The sequence below is a fragment of the Myotis daubentonii genome, chromosome 20 (genome assembly GCF_963259705.1).
Source record: "Myotis daubentonii chromosome 20, mMyoDau2.1, whole genome shotgun sequence".
Classification (NCBI taxonomy): Eukaryota; Metazoa; Chordata; class Mammalia; order Chiroptera; family Vespertilionidae; genus Myotis; species Myotis daubentonii.
Window position 1 is genome coordinate 12,548,953 of NC_081859.1, and position 17,644 is coordinate 12,566,596.

Here is a 17,644-nt window from a genome sequence, read left to right on the forward strand (position 1 = left end):
CCGGCTGAACTAGTTTTTTTCTGCATGTTTAGATGCTACAAAAATTACATTCTCTAAGAGGAGACTGGTGTCAGACCCTGCTAATCGTTACCAAAAGTCAAATGAGAATCTAGAAGAATAAAAAATTAGGGGTCATGTTTTCTCTTAAAAAGCAATTATCGCTGTAATCCTAATGATAGTAAAATATTATATTTCATGCCAGTGCAATTACACACTATTGCTGGTATATAAAAACGCAGGGGAAAGTTCATGCTTCTGTAAAGCCAGAATTTACCTACATATTCTATGAAAATGGGTTAAAGTCAATTATCCTTTTGTATGACACTAGAATCGTCCTGCCACAGATGTAATCTCAGACTAACCCAGAAACTTGTAAGTTTACTCTTTCAACTTTGCAAACTATTCTTTCATTCAATATACCATTGGCTCAAGGCAGATAAAAGATCGGGTCCATGCACATTTATCAAATTCTTTTTGAACATTGGAAGTTGGCAGGCAAATTACCATTACAAATAAAGAAAAAAAGCCCCCAAAATATGCAGAGCAGAAAAAAATATTGTAGCAATAAAATACCTGATAGTCATATGTACGTTACTCATGACATTTTTATTTTTGTGACTCTACGAGTAAGGCATTCTCAATATAGGGCATTTAGATACAGATACAAAGATGAATTAAAGAAAACATTTTCTAGGACATTACCACCCAGCTAACTATTGTTAATTTTCTATGTGCATGGAAATGTGTATGTAGCCTACATTTATATTGTGAATGAGCTTATACTATAAATATAGTTTTATATTCTGCTTTTTCACTTAATATTGCCTCATGAACATTTTTCTAGATCACTAAATGCTTTGGAAATATAATTTTAATTGAATCGTTTGTATGCACAAGACATTTAAGATGTTTCCAGTTTTTAACTGTTATGAATAATAGAATGATAATCTTGTACATAAATCTGAATTTTTGATGATTCCGTTAGTGGAGATGCGTAAATGGGGATGGTTTTGGTCCAAAGACGACGAACCCCCGTAAGACTATTAATGTGTGTTGCTGTGTTCAAGTACTAAATAAATTCTGCTCATGGTATAGATGCACACATATCAGTGAGAGAAGTGAGAGACTAAATAAAAAAAGTGAGAGGCAATTTTGCACAGTGGGTAGAACAACCCCTGTAGAGAGACCTGTGTTTGTGCCTGAGCGTGGCTGATCGCCATCGGAGTGACTTTAGGCAAATCATTAAACTCATGTTTACCTCTCCAAGAAAAGGAAATAAACACTAACATTGTAGGATTAATCGAGACCATTAATATAAAGGATGGATTTCCCTATTTGGCATAGAGTAGGCATGCAATCAATATTTGACTATAATCTGGTTTTATTATGAATTTCTCTGAATAATAGCAAAATTGAATACGTTATAAATGTCTATTGGCCATTTGTTTCTTCTTCTGTGACTATTTTTCAAGTCACTTGTATTTTTTTTTTTTAAATTGGGATATGATGGAGAGTGGGGATAGCACTTTATTAAATAACATCTCTAATCTTCCTTTGTTTCATTTTGTGTGTTTCCAGTTCCTTTTTAAAAATTTCAAAAACGTGTTCTTGGTTCTTTTTGCTCTTACGAATTTTTTTAAAAAAACAAAGTGACTTTATTTTTTTTGTTTTAAATACATGTCCATTGTAAAAATTCAGAAAATCTGGGGAAAGAAACAAAATGTAATTCCCAATCCTGACATTAAGAGTTAGAGATAATCTATATTCATATGTGGTACACATGTCAAAGTATTTTTTAATTATAAAGTGGAATTCCTGTCTTATCAGCATCATATTTTTAATATGGTTTTATTGATTTTCGAGAGACATAGAAGGGAGAGGAAGAGAGAGAGAAACATTGACCAGCTGCCTCCTGTACACCCAGCACTGGAGATCAAGCCTGCAGCCCTGGGCATGTGCCCTGACTGGGAGGCAACCCGGCGACCTCTCAGTGCATGGGGGGACGCTCAGCCAACTGAGTCCCACTGGCCAGGGCTCAACGTCATATTTTCAGGTCAATAAATAACACCAGTAGATAGCCACATTATCAGAATAGCATCTTGATAAGCCTTTTTGTAAGTAATGTAATCAGTCTTCTGTTGACAAATTTCTGGTTTCGGTTTCCAGATGTTGCCTTGCAGAGCAAGGTTGCTCCATGAAGCAATGCTACCATGAACATTATGATTTCTTGTGAAAAAGTTTTATATTTCTATATTATAAAATCTATGTTTCCATTGTGATTTTTCTTTTAAAAAGGTGACTTTTTTTTCCTGGAAAAGTACCTAAAATTAGATAATTATTCTTCTGCATTTTTTCCTAATTTGGTTTATAGATTTTTTTTTTGTCCTTTCAGAATTTTATGTTAGTGCACGGTGCATATTGTGATAGGAGGTACTAGTCTTGGAAGAAAACAAAATTAATGATTTCTTAGAAAACTGTCCCTAATTCTTATATTGTATGTGATTTTGAAAGGAGAAATGTAAGTCATTAACTCATTTGGGCTATTTCAAATATCAGTAAATTCTTATTAGGAGAAGCAAACGGAGGTTGAGTGTTTGATCTGAGCCTGAAAATGAGGTAATCCATGCCCTCATGTATAATCTAGTAAGGAAGATGAGGCCTAGAGCACAGCCTTGAGGAATAAATTACAGGCTAATGCATGCATAAAGGCGAGAGGTAGCTTCAGAAAACGTGCTGACATATTGAGAACCGCTAGGTAGTAATCTGGGCAAGTTCCCTTCGACGTGACAGGTGAACCAAGATGAAAACAAATTGAGGTCGGAGGTGAACAAAAGGTGAGAGATGGCATCACCCCTGGGAAATAGTCCCGTCCTCCGGATGAATTCCTTTAGCAACGTTAAAGCTTTTCTTCACCAGCAAGAGCAGTGAAGAATCCTTTCTTTGGAGGGAAATAATTTTACCTCAAGTCTTACTTAAACTTCAAGAAACAAGCCAGTCGTTAACTCATAATTTAATATGCAAGAGTTTTAAACTCTCTGTTCTAACAGCAAGAGATGGTGGTCGTGGGAGCCATGTTAAATTAAAAGGAGGACAAGGATACGATTTTTCTTGAACAGACATCTTTCTGATCTTCGAATTTTAAGATTTGCGCTAGTCATCGAAGACACTGAATAGGGAATGTATTTCCTGAGGGACATCAGCCATCACCGAGTAGACATCTACAGTCCCACATGAAATGCGTGAAGACAGAAAGGGGGTTGGGGGTGTGGTTCCTGATGTAGCAAAGTAGAGGAAGGTGATCTTAAGTGTCTCCTGAAGCAAGCTGCCTGCTCTCGGGATTCCAGACAACCTTGGAAGGCAGGCGTGGTACAGGGACTGAAACCAAAATGGAGAGTTTCACCCGCACCCATGAAGCCAGGTGACTGTTCCTCTTCCACCTGGAGAACTAGAGGCATCGTCTCTGAAGAGAGTCAACCAGCAGGCTCTGGGTAAAATAGGGGCGCTGACATTAGAATGGAGGGACTAGGAGAAAGCCTGCATTCAGAAAGGTGAGATCCCCGCCCTCTATTTCTGCCCAGTTCCTCGGCCACTGACATTCGGGTTGTACACAGGAGGCAGGAAACTGGAGGCAACTTCTCTTGAGAAACAGAAAGGCCACAGTGGGAAGGAGTACAGATACTGCTATTGGGAATCTCCCATGGGAAGAGATAGCTTGCCACTCAGTTGCTCTTACACTGAAGTCCACTCGTTTGGGCAAAATAAATGTACACAAATGTAAATCTACACTAATAAAAGAGAAAAATGGTAATTGGCGTACGATGATACCCTTTTCATTGGCTAATCAGGGCTATATGCAAATTAACTGCCAACTATGATTGGCAGTTAACTGCCAACTAAGATTGGCAGTTAACTGCCAACTAAGATGGTGGTTAATTTGCATATGTAGGCACAATGCAGGGAGGTGAAAGGGAAAGCAGGAAGAAGCCCCCTGCCACTGACAGTGATCGGAAACCCAGGAGGGAGCTAAGAGCTGGGGGGCTTTGCCCTGCCCCCCAGCCATGATCGGAGAATCAGGCGCCTTTGCCGCCCTCGCCAGTGATAGCAGGAAGTAGGGGTGGAGCCAGCAATGGGAGCTGGACACGGTCGAAGCTGGCAGTCCCGGGAGCTAGGGGTCCCTTGCCTGGGCCTAAAGTGGAGCCCACGATCGCGGGGCCGCTGCAGCTGCGGGTCCCCGCTGACCGAGCCGGATGCCTCAGCCAGAGGCGTTAGGCCTGGGCAGGGGCAGAGCCTGCAACCACGGGGAGCTGGGGGTCCCCTGCCCAGGCCTGACACCTCTGCCGAAGGCATCAGGCCTGGTCAAGGGGCAGATCCGGTGATTGGTGATCGGAGGGTGATGAGGGTCAACTCCTCTGGCTGAGGCATCAGGCCTGGGTGGGGGGCGGAGCCGGGGATTGGGGGGGATATGATGGTCCCCTTGCCCAGGCCTGAAGCCTGGGTCAGAGGCGTCAGGCTTGGGCGGGGGGTGGCGCAAGCGATCAGAGGGAGATGGGGGTCCCCTGCCTAGGCATGATTCCTGGGCCAGAGGCCTCAGGCCTGGGCGGGGGCCAGAGCCAGTGATCGGGGGGAGATGGGGGTCCCCTGTTCAAGCCTGACACCTCTGGCAGAGGCGTCAGGCCTGGGCAAGGGGCTGATCAGGTGATCAGAGGGTGATGGGGGTCTACGCCTCTGGCTGAGGCATCAGGCCTGGGCAAGGGGCAGAGCCAGCAATCGGAGGGGTCTGGGGGTCCCCTGCCCAGGCCTGATGCCTGGGCCAGAGGCATCAGGCCTGGGCTGGGGGCAGAACCAGTGATGGGGGGAAATGAGGGTCCCCTGCCCAGGCCTGACGCCTCTGTCAGAGGCGTCAGGCCTGGGCAAGGGGCCGATCCTGCGATTGGAGGGTGATGGGGGTCAACGCCTGAGGGCTCCCAGTATGTGAGAGGGGGCAGGCTGGGCTGAGGGACACTCCCCCCCTCACACACACCCAGTGCACGAAGCCCCTAGTCTAATATATAAAAGGCCAGTGGCCGTAACGCAGGAACGACCAAACGACCGGTCACCAGGAGGTGCATTGATGGGTCCCATGGCGGTGGCAGGAGGGACCCTGGGTCTTGTGCAATTTCGTGCGCTGCGCCTCTAGTGTAATCATGATATACCACTTAGACAGCAAGGATCGATATGTAGGTAGTCTTTATAACATAAATACTGATAACGATTTAACCACAAGTTAAAATGCTAATAATGACATTGACAAGGTGGAGATGGGAGTAGAGGGCATATTAAAAGAGTTTGATCTTCCTCTACCATAATGGATCAGTATAAATTCTTAATTGATGAAATATGAGGTATTGATGTAAGCAAATTAAGAAATACAAAGATAAATACCAGAAGAAATAGCTTTAGAATTTTTGAAAGTATTTGTCGCTGCTCAGCTGGGTAGGGGGTCCAGGGGCAGAGGACTGCCAGTTGTCATTATTATGCCTTTTGAAACTATATGATCTTAATCATGTGCCATTAAATGAGCTGTGGTACTTAAAAGAAACTACTCTCTATTATAGAAATTATATGTGGGGTTGCTCCATTAACAGCCTGCTGCTGGCCAAAAATAGACAACTCGGTAACTATTCGATAAATGAATGATGGCCTTTTTAAAAAGGGATTTGATCATTATCATTGTTGTCTGGTTGGAGAAGCCATCTCTGTTAGAGTAAGTTGTTACTCCTTTATCTGTCTGCTGCTCGAGTCTCTGCCATGTAGACCCCTCTTCCAGATAGCTTACAATTTCTGATATATGTTACTTTACATAACTTTTTATTTTCACTGTTATGTTTAAATATGGAGTTTCAGACAATGTGAAGGTTATGCAATCAAAACAAGCTCTAGCAGTAAGAACCTCCAACATTTCTTGTTTTTGTGCTCTCACTTCTCTAGATCTGCCATAGCTCAGCTCAGTCAAGAGAAGAGGTACGCATACGGCAAACTGAAAAAGTTACAGGAAAGAAACGATGAGTTGGAGGAGCAGTGCGTCCAACACGGGAGACTCCATGAGATCATGAAGCAAAGGTAAGAAAGCTTTAACAGTCACCCGATGTGCCCTATAAACCTGTTTGGTTCATAAACAGACTAGGAATTGCTGTGCAATAAATAGAATCCATGATTACTCGGCTACTTAAGGGATGTGCTCCAAACCCATACTTTTATGTATTTATGCTTTCTCCTCTTAGGCTATTCTTAACATATACAGAGAACAGTTAAGATGAGAGCACACCTGCTCTTAACTGTTCTCCAGAGACATAGGAGTAGATGTAATACAGAGCACTGTAGGAAAACTGTCAACTTTAAAGTGTATTTTGGTAATGTGATATGGAGGAATTTCAAAAGTTCTCCTCCAGAAATTAGGTTCTGTAGGCTTTTTGTAAGATGTAGCAGGCGTAAGAAGGTCAAATATCTAAGCAGAGGTGGTACTGAGAGTGTTGCTAGAGTCAGGACTGGACTCCAGACCCTCTGGTTCTCCTCAGCGGTGTTACTGTGAGCAGGTTCCTTACCCTCTCTCAGCATCGGTTTCTTCGTCTGTATTGGGGCTAATAATACCTACTTCGCAGTTGAACATAAAGGTCAAATGTAACGTATAGAAAGCACGTGGCTCATACTAGCCATCTACTCGACAGCATCATGACGTTGACTCTTTTTCCAGATGAAGAAGTGCAAGCTCAGAGAGACTGATGAATTTGCTCAAGGCGGCCGATTAAGTGTAGCGTTCCAACTTGATCTTCATCTTTTGACTCCAAACTCCTTTCCTTTTCTGTGCAGTATTTTTATTATAAACGCAGCCCCTTATTTCCTGTAGATGTGTCATCTATAATTTCTGTGGAAGGGTGAATTCCGGTGTTTTGCACCACACGGTGAACAGGCCTCCATGGGTGCTGGCGTCCACACTGCACACGTGACAACAGCAGTCAGCCTTCCGGGGGGTGGGGGTGGGGGTGGGGGGTGTTTCTGCCAGGACCAGAGAGTAAAATATTTTGGGCCTTGGGAGCCACACGTGGTCTCTGTCCACACAGTTGTCTTCGTTTTGATTTTGACTTGGTTTTTACAACCTTTGTATCAACAAAAACCATTCCCGGCAAGAGGGCCAACCATTACATTTGTATCTTGCTTTCAAGTCCCCAAATGCACTCACACTATTGTCTTACCTTGAAGCAAAGCTGGAACGTAGCTGTTGGTATCACTGCCATTTGCAGATGGAGAAGGCAGGCTCAGGAAGATCAGGTTGCCAGCTGAGGGCCAGATAGCAAATTCATCAGTCATTCACTCGACAAATATTTATTGATTGCTATTATGTGTCATGTTCTGCACCACCTGCTGGGAACATAACAGCAAAGTAAATACCGTTCCCAGTCTAATCGGGAAACTGGAAGAGCTTCCAGCCTTACGGGGCAGATGAATGTGGATGAATAATTTTATAAATATCTAATCAATTGCAGTAAGGATCAGTTCTATGAGAGAGAAATGTACTTTGCGGTGCAAGCGCATTTTAGAAGGAGATTGGTCTTGACCAGGAAAAGTTTGAATGAGAAAATAACAGCTGAAATGAATCTGTCAGCAACGGCGTAGGGATCACTAGCCTTTGATAGCAGGATGGGCAAACTGTGCCCCGGCCACAGCCTCCTTGTGTGGCTCAGGAACCTACGCATGCTCGTCACTGACATGTCTGTGGCTGTTTCCACACGACAATGTCAGGGTGGAGCAGCTGAGTCAGAGACTATGACCAATGGCCCACAGTCTAAAATATCGACTGTCATTGGGCTTAATGAATGGACATCACTGGTTACATTTACAAAAATGTTTTCAGTAGAAGATTCAGTGCAGAAACCATATCAGAGTGGACTGAAAAGTAAGTGTGAGTAGAAAAACTGACATAGCAGATTTCAACCTCTGTTTTACGAGATGTGAAAGGGAAAGTGGAAAAAGCAAGGCAGACAGACCAGCCAAGCGGTGGCGGGAGGGTGCGCGGGGAGGGGCATTTGGGAGCAGAGAATTTTTTGTGTTAAGTCAGAGTGGATGTGAAAGTAGTAAATTCTGGTTGCCGAGGTCCTTAAAGTTGTAAAGTCAGGAAAACGACATTTTTCAACAACTGGTTTGGAGCTCCTGGTGTCTACAGAGGCCATCCAGAAAATTCATGTTAAGGATAGCAGTGGCATTATTTTCTATTTATGTTTTATTTTTATTTTTTAAACATTTTTATTGTTGATAGTATTACAGATATCTTCCATCCCCCCCTTAATCCCCTCCTCCTAGCCCCTATCACACTCCCAGGTCTTCACCATATTGCCCGTGTCCATGGGCTATGCATACAAGTATATTAGAGGCCTGGTGCACGAAATTCGTGCATGGGTAGGGTCCCTAGGCCTGGCTGGTGATCAGGGCTGATCTGTGGGGTGACTGGTGGGGCGATAGGGGGGCCCCCGCTGCACCCACCTTGGCTGGCCTGGGCCTGCAGGCTGGGGCGGCTCCTGCATTGAGCGTCTGCCCCTTGGTGGTCAGTGCACGTCATAGCGACCCGTTGTTCCACCAGCTGTTCAGTCAATTTGCATATTAGGCTTTTATATACATAGGTAAGTTCTCTGGTTTATCTCTTCTCATCCCCCCAACCCCACATCGAGGTGTGTCAGTCTGTTCCATGCCTCCCTGCTTCGGGTCTTATTTTGGTGGTCAATTCATTTTATTTATTAGATTCTGCAAATAAGTGAGATCATGTGATATTTGTCTTTCTCAGATTGGCTTATTTCACTTAGCATGATAGTCTCCAGGTCCATCCATGCTGTCCCAAAGGGAAAGAGGTCCCTCTTTTTTACAGCTGCCTAGAACTCTATTGTATAAATGTCCTACTAGTTATATTGTAGAGTGAGCATCGGTTCGTATATTCCCCGTAGAATATAGATCCGTGTGAGCCCCACAGTGTATGCAGAGGTAACGAGCCCTCCAGCCAGTGAAGACCGCTGAGCAGGCTCACGTGGACTCATGTGGTCAAGCTCTCTGTCACAACCCCCAGCAGTCCGGCTGTTCTGTCACTTATACAGCGTCACATCGCTTTTTCTTTCTTCTGTTAATTATTATCTAAATTGTTGGCATAAAAACTATTGACTGAAGACATGAAGCTGCTGATTGAAAGGTAACTAATAATGAGTTTAAAATTGGTCTTCTATAAACTGACCTCAGAGTGATCTTTAATAAATCGGTAGTATTTTTCTAATAGGAATTTTATTCCCCGGAAACAAAGGTTAAAATAGGAAATAGATGGTTGATTTTTCTCTCATTTGACATTTCAGATTGGGGAGGATTAAGACCGTTCACTATTTTCAGAAAGTACTTGAAAAGAGCAGCCTGTGCTGAAAGTCTCTCCCTCTGTTTGGGGAAGTGTATATTATGGAGGAAAAGCAATTTCATGGATTGTTTTCCGCAGGGATAGCATGTAGACTGTTGGCGGTGGGAACTTAACAGATTAAAGGGAATGTTTGGTTTTTGGATATCTTTATGATATAGAGTGATATTTTCTGAGCGTTTTTTCTAGAAATTAATTAGTGTAGTGTGTGTGTGTATGTGTGTGTACAGGGGCAGAACCACTTACCATTTTGCAGGAATATAGAAAAGCAGCATTAAGTGGCTTTGGAGCCACTCTTTCCCACGATATGCAAAGTTTTGTTGTTAATCCCCACGTAAGGATATTCTTTCCATTGATTTTTAGAGAGAGAGGAAGGAAGGTGTAGAGCCGTGGTTCTCAACCTTGGCTGCACATTAGAATCACCTGGGAATCTTTTTAAAATCCCGATTTCTGGGCCTCATCCTTCGGAAATTCTGTTTCTTTGTGACTAATGTTGTGGCCCCACCCCGTAACAAAGAAACAGAATTTCTGGCACCCAGAGTGTGTCTGGGGCCGAGGGTTTGAGAATCAGATCTGGGGAGGCTGGCGGAGTTGGGCAGATGTGCGTCCGTCCCTCCTGCGCCACTGGCTGTCATTTAACTATGAAAACGTTGCAGCCATCTGGAGAGCAGAGCAGCTGAGGTCTGCGCTGGCTGCGCTGGAAGTACGGAGACCAGCTTGACTTCACAGACCCTGGGCTTTTATAAAGGAGAGCGGTCAGGTCCGGCCGGCGTGGCTCAGTGGTTGAGCGTCGACCTATGAACCAGGAGGTCACAGTTCGATTCCCGGTCAGGGCACTTGCCGGGGTTGCGGGCGCGATCCCCAGTGTGGGGCGTGCAGGAGGCAGCCGTTCCATGATTCTCTCTCATCATTGATGGTTCTGTCTCTCTCCCCCTCTCCCTTCATCTCTGAAATCAATAAAAACATATATTTTTAAAAATAAAATAAAGGAGGTGGGCCAGGCAGTAAGGGCGGGGCGTGCTGCTGGGTGTGTCTGCAGCCCGTTCCCAGGAGGCCGTCCCTCAGCATCACTCAGTGTGACCTCGTGCCCCTGACCCGCTGCTGCTGGCTTTTATGTCGGTCCCTCCTTCGGGGGCAATCCCTGATTTTCACAGATAACCTCAGCTGCAGCAAGAACATTTCATAAAAAGCCACACAGTCCTTGCTGCTGGTATGTGGATCTTCCGTTGTTTTTTTAGAGAGAAAAACCATATTACAGCCTCACCATCACAGAATCGTCCAATATTGAAAGTTAACGGCTGGTTTCTTCTGCACGAAGAAGAGCTTGCTAACCGCCTGGACCACATTAGGGTCGATTGTGAGCCACACGGCCTCCCTGCTTCGTAGAGATGGTGGGCTGAGCACCTCCAGCAGTGAGAGCGGCTAGAGTCTGTGCTGATTTAGTTGGCGCATCTCCAGCAACAGAGTCCATTAAAATTCAAATCCATTTCCTAATAATGGAGACAATCAATTTACATTAAACAAGGCCTAATTACAATTCCATGTACAATTTAAATTCTATAGGAACAATCAGTGAGCAATGAGGAGGGACCCTCGTTCTGAGGCAGAGGGATGTTTTCATAGGCTGCACAAACAGATCTTTCATATTTCCAAAATAGTTCCCGCAGTCCCTGTGTGTAGGGGACCGTCTTGTGTTTTATTCTGATGTGGGGACACGTGTGTGTCTGTGGCTGCGTGTGGCTGCGTGTAACAAGGCAAGAGACTTTTTCTCGGTGACACTGACATGGCAAGGGTTGCGGTGGAATAAGATGGATACTAGCTTGCTGTTGGGCATGGACTGACTTATGAAAAGAACAAAGAGGAAGCAGTTAGTGAAGTGGGCATTGAGCCGGCCTTTAACTTGTGAATTAGACCAGGGGCTAATTCATTCAAAGGGGTTTGGGGCCGGGCCAGAGTGGCTCAGTGGTTGAGCTTGGGCCCAGGAACCAGGAGATCAGGGTTCGATTCCTGGTCAGGGCACATACCCGGGTTGTGGGCTCGATCCCCAGTGTGGGGCCTGCAGGAGGCAGCTAATCAATGATTCTCTCTCATCATTGATGTTTCTCTCTCTCCCTCTCCCTTCCTCTCTGAAATCAATAAAAATATATTTTTTAATAAGGGGAGGGTGATGGGGAAGGATGCATGGGGGGATGAGGCTGCCATGGTTGCGTGCCTCTGTGCCCTGGGAAAACTTCCCACCCCTAGCCACTGGGCCCCCAAGGCAAGCCGACTCCAGGACCACAGCTCTCCCGTGGAAGCTCTGGTGAGGCTGGCATTGTCCGTGAGGAAATATCACTAGGGAGGATATAGTCAGTAATGCCAGGACAGCAAACGAATCCTGTCCGAGCCGGAGAGCATATTTGGCTTCCGCTTGCTGGGTCTGCTGCGTACACGGTCCGGAATAGAAAGCGGGTGTTTCAATCTCTCCCTCTCACATCGCGCCTCCCCTCCTGTCTTCTTCCGCTCCCGTGTTAGTGCACTTACTATTTTTATTATTTTTTATTTATATTCTAATTTTTCAATATTTGCCATTTGTGTGGATAACACATGAATTTTTAATGAAATATTTTCAGACTCTTGGAATAGCTGAATCAGAGAAGAAAACTGGAAGTTGATACCGACTCCCAGGCAGGGTATAAACTGAATATTACGCTGCTAACTTTTCCCACTGACAAGTGGCAAATGGTTGTTTTAAAAGGTGATATGTACTTAGACCTAAATCTCTTATCTTTGTTTAATTTCTGTGGCACAAAGAGTAATGCGGGCACCATTCTCATAATTAAAATGAGAGAAATATCAAAACAGCATGATAGGCAGTGCCCTTCAGTCATTTTCTTTTTATCTAGAGACAAGCCTTGTTGCTGTTAAAAAATGCAGTTGTGCCAAACCGGTTTGGCTCGGTGGATAGAGCGTTGGCCTGCGGACTGAAGGGTCCCAGGTTCGATTCCGGCCAAGGGCATGTACCTTGGTTGCAGGCACATCCCCAGTAGGAGGTGTGCAGGAGGCAGCTGATCGATGTTTCTCTCTCATCAATGTTTCTTACTCTCTATCCCTCTCCCTTCCTCTCTGTAAAAAATCAATAAAATATATTTTAAAAAAAATGCAGTTGTGACTAAAGTTGAGTCTGGAACTTAATTTTTCATTTTAGCTCTGTTGCAGAGGTAAAGGTTTTCAGGAAGGTGGGACCTGTGTCTTTGAATAGTTCTTCTCCAGTCAGTAATTGTTTGTAGGTTTGCGTTTACAAAATTAATACTGGAAAGTAGTCAAACAGTTTCATATTGCTTACTATTCCCAGAACTACAGCTTTGTAATCTACTTTGGAATTGTAAGGTAATAAGAATAGTTTTTTATTCAAGAAAGTATAAACAGTTGAGCTCTAACATCTTGGAGACTTTTTTTCTCATTCAGAAATTACAAAAATATCAATTTTATGTTGGTAATTCAAATCTTATTTGAATAATTATATATATATATATTCTCTTCTTTGTGCTTAAAATTTCTAAATGACTACTTTTCTCAAGAAAAGTTATTCTTAAAAATGAATTTATATTTTCCCAAATATTTATGATTTGTATTCCAAATAATAATTAATTATTTTATGGAGCCGTGTCCATCTTCTATGAGCTGAATTGCCTAGGGTGGTACTTTAAAGAGTCAGAAGAGGCCTGGAAGGTTATGTAGTCCAACTCCTTCTTAGCATCTACCGCGCACCCTCCGTTCTCGCCCCCACACAGACGCTTTATAACTGAGGAAACTGAGCCCAAAGAGACGTGACTGCAAGACCGCACACAGTTCAGGCAGCGGCCAGAATCTGCTTCCTGACTGTGGTCTGGTGTTTCCTATGCACATCCCCCATCATGGAGATGGTCCCAGAACAGGGAGGCGGCCCCGGACTAATGATCAGGAGGAAACTGTTAAGTGCAGACACATAATTAGGTGTTCAGTGGAAACTGTCTTACCCCACAAGCTTGAGACCAGAAGTTGGACGGTTAATGGAAAGGTGGGGAAACCCGACCAAGGCCTGTCTGATGTATGTGTTGGGCCAAGACATTTCCTTTGTGTACGGATCCCCTGGTTTGGGGTGCACTTCGTTTTCCCCAGAAAACCCCACCAGAATCGCCTCTGCTGATGCACCCACCTCTGGTTTCTCTGGACCCGCCGGGGACACAGACGCTGGGCAGCCTCCATGAGAAGTCACATTCCCGGACCCCTTCCCCAAGCCCCCGCAGCCCTGCGTGCACACCTCATTGGGCGGCCCTTTAAGACACTCAGCTTCGTTGACTCTTTCTAAACGATTCTACACTTTTCATAGACTCAGCAGCCTCTTTTTTTAACAGCCACATCTCTGAGTTCACTAAAAATTAACTGTGCTGATGCAGCAGCGAAAACAGGTTGGGAAGAAATACCAGCGACCTTGGGAAGCGGACAGGGCGGGAGCAGCTGGGCCCGGTCGGCCTGGAGAGTGGCCGTCAGTGGCCATAGTACTGAGTGTGCCCTGGGCGTCATACATCCACGTAGCAGAAAAGGAGGCGTTGGCTCATGCAGAGACCAGGGCAAGTGCTGTCTGCCCGAGAGCTTCTGCTGGGCCTTGCAAGGAAGTACTAGAGTCCGACAGATGGAGATGGACAGCATCCTAACCAGTGTTATAAGAAGAATGTGCATTGCATTTTCTAAAAATATATATGTGCATATTCTTTACTTATACCAGAAAGGAAAGGAGAGGGGAAGAGAGAGAGAAACATCAATGATGAGAGAGAACCATTGATCGGCAGCCTCCTGCACGCCCCCCACTGTGGATCAAGCCTGCAACTGGGCATGTGCCCTGACTTGGAATCAAACCGTGACCTCTTGGTTCATAGGTCAACGCTCAGCCACTGAGCCATGCCGGCCAGCTCAGCATTGCATTCTCCATGCACAATTTTTCTTTTGTACCAGAAGGGAAGGTCTTGGTTCCTTGTTGCTTTCTCTTCCCCCGGGAGGAAAGCCAGCCTCCCACCTCCGAGCTGGGCCCGTGGAGCATTCTTGTGCCAGCAGAAGCAGTGGCTGCTGCTCAGCCTAGCGGGTCGCCCTTCATGGTCAGGTTTTCGGGTGACCTGCTATGCATTCAGGGATGTTCAGGGCTTCAGCCTGCTTTCTTTAGGGAGTTGATCTGCTCCTTGCTTAAAGTCCTGGAAGGATGGCTTTCTTAGGAAAAATGCTGCTGAAAAGGCAAAGGTTTCAAAATGGGTTTAGGTGAACTCTTGGATTAAAAACCCATTCCTTGCCTGGCCGGCATGGCTTGGTGATTGAGCATCCACCTATGAACAAGGAGGTCACAGTTCTATTCCTGGATTTGGGACTCGATCCCCAGTAGGGGGCGTGCAGGAGGCAGCCAATCAACGATTTTCTCTCATCATTGATCTCTCTCTCTCTCTCTCTCTCTCTCTCTCTCTCTCTCTCTCTCTTTCCTTTCCTCTCTGAAATCAATAAAAAAAAATTTTTTTTAAACCCATTCCTTGCTCTTAAAGGTACATGGATGTATGAAGTCTCCTTCCTAAATAAGGAATGAACAAATCAGCAAGTAATGAACAACTATCCTCTCCCTAAATTGGGAGAATGGAGTCCTTCCACGCTTCCTTTTATTTATTTTATTTTTTGGTCTAAGCATCCATTCCACTTTCCTTAAGTGGGTCATAGTGTTTATCAAGATGACGATTATAGCACACAGCTGCCTCACCCACACCACGGGCCACATTACCGCCTCTTCCCTCCGTGGCCGCATTCGCTCTGGCCCAGAGGAGGGCAGCAGTTCCCCATACACATTACGTGGGCAATCAGCCCTACAAATGGCCTTTGAGAAGAGGATGTCTTAGTCTGGGGACAGATTGTATAGACCAGTGGTCGGCAAACTCATTAGTCAACAGAGCCAAATATCAACAGTACAACGATTGAAATTTCTTTTGAGAGCCAAATTTTTAAAACTTAACTATATAGGTAGGTACATTGTTATTAAATTAATTAGGGTTCTCCTAAGCTGGCCTTTGCTAAAAAACGTCTTCAGTCTGATTGAGGTATGTTCGCTGAGGTCAACCCCTTCCAACTCTCCCATCCACACTTGTTTTGTATATTTGTTTCATCTATCTCCTTTTGTTCATCCTCTCTATATGTCCAAACCTTCTCAACATACCTTTCTCAATCCTTGACACTACATCTTCTTTCACTCCACAAAATTCCCTAAAATTAACTTAATAAACTTTACTTAAAGTTTTAAGTCAACTTCGCACTGTACGTGCATGCCCGCACGTGGTATTTTGTGGAAGAGCCACACTCAAGGGGCCAAAGAGCCGCATGTGGCTCACGAGCCGCAGTTTGCCAACCACTCGTATAAACTATCTACTCTTTGGAGAGTCAGAATGCTCATCTGTATAGTAAAAGCCTTGGGAAGTCTTAGAAATTATCAGTCGTAATGTTTCAGTTGCCTTTCGTGAAAATATTAATAAAAGAAAAAATATGTGTAAATGTTTAAAACTTTACAGACAAGGGAATGAGGATGTGGTGTGAAGGCTGCAAACGGTGGGCAGGGTGTCTCTGGAGATACCACCGCACTCGGTGTGGACGTGACACGTGGCTCTCCCTCGCTCTGTCTTCATCTTTCCTCCCCTCAGCCCTGGGGTTTATCTCGCATCATTTCCTTTCTGCTGTAGCATGCAGCGTGATTCCAAGTCCCTGCTTTCTAACTCCTAGGCAGGAAGGGCTGCCCGTGGTTGTCGCTGCTGCACACACCCGCACGCCAACACTGCGAGCCTGTTACCCACGGGTGGGACGTGGGGTATGACTGGTCCGGGCCACTGAGGCTGTGCTGAGGAATGGCTGAAAGAGGAGTAGGTCCTGGACGAGGCTGCCACTTTTACCACCTTGCTGGCTATTTTCCTCGGTTCATGGGCTCGCCAAGAGGACTTTTTAATAGATTTTTTTAAAAAAATATGTTTTTATTGATTTTAGAGAGAGAGGAAGGGAGTGGGATAGAGAGATGGAAACATGGATGAGACACATCACTTGGCTGCCTCCTGCACGCCCCCCACTGGGGATCGAGCCCGCAACCTGGGCATGTGCCCTGACCGGGAATCGAACCCGATGGACCTCTTGGTTCAACCACTGAGCCACACAGGCTGGGGTCCAAAGGGATTTTTGTTGTCATTATGGTCTTCCTTTTTCTGAGATCTAGAATCATTTCTGAATATATAGAGAAAGAAGACTGGCGTTCATCAATTTATTGATTGGTTCGGTCATTGTTTATACATACGCTGTTCAGATGTCTACTGCGTGCCAGCTGTGGTAGGACCTGTCCTGGGCTCAGGGATTGAAAAGATGCGCAGGACTCGCCTTGGAGAATTCAGGCCAGGCGCTCTTGCTGTGCTTCCGGCAGCCTGGATGCTGTCCCTTCCCTGTCCGGAGCCCTCGCATCTCAGGACCAGGTCAGCTCTCACGTCGTCAGCGAGGCCTTTCTTCACTCCGCTCTCTGCAGAGCGCTTTGTTCAAACACCTCTTTGATCAAGCGCAGCAGCAGCACCCCTGGCAAGTCCGACTCCTTAGAGCATGAACTCCTTAAGCCCAGGAAACACATCGTGCTCATCTCTGTCTCTCCAGCTCGTAACACTGGGCCAGGCACTTAGTTAATGAACACACAACCTTTTTTTTTTTTTTTTAAATCTCCTAGCTCATCTTGTCCAGTCTCTCAAAACTGTAGAAGGGAAAAAATAACGAGACCAAAACAGGTTGATATGTGTATTAAACTTTTTAAAAATATCTTACAGCCCTAGCTGGTTTGGCTCAGTGGCTAGAGTGTCAGCCTGCAGACTGAACAATCCCGGGTTTGATTCCAGTCAAGGGCACATGCCCAGGTTGCAGGCTCAATCCCCAGTGCGGGGACTGCAGGAGGCAGCAGATCAATGATTGTCTCTCATCATTGATGTTTCTATCTCTCTCTTCCTCTCATTTCCTCTCTGAAATCAATAAAAATACATTAAAAAATATTTTTAACCTCTCATCTCTATCTTCACGTTGGGAAAAACCCACTCAATACTTGTGTGTCTAATTACTGTCATTAAATAATATAAATCTGAAGCTTTATTGTATAATGATTTACATTCAGCGAGCACTCAATAAATATTCCTCACAACTATAAAATACTAGAGGCCCGATGCATGA

General features: G+C 45.0%; 1 protein-coding gene across 3 annotated transcripts in view; it reads left to right on the forward strand.

The window, feature by feature from the left end:
• SDCCAG8 (SHH signaling and ciliogenesis regulator SDCCAG8) overlaps positions 1-17,644 on the forward strand; it is a 200,038-nt gene that overhangs the window by 133,893 nt on the left and 48,501 nt on the right. For all 3 annotated transcript variants that reach the window (XR_009450217.1, XM_059677343.1, XM_059677342.1), the window contains one exon: positions 5,968-6,099. Coding sequence is in view for 2 of the 3 variants with exons in the window: in XM_059677343.1 (XP_059533326.1) it covers positions 5,968-6,099 (132 nt within the window). In the remaining variant the exon portion in view is untranslated. The remainder of the gene's footprint in view (positions 1-5,967; positions 6,100-17,644) is intronic.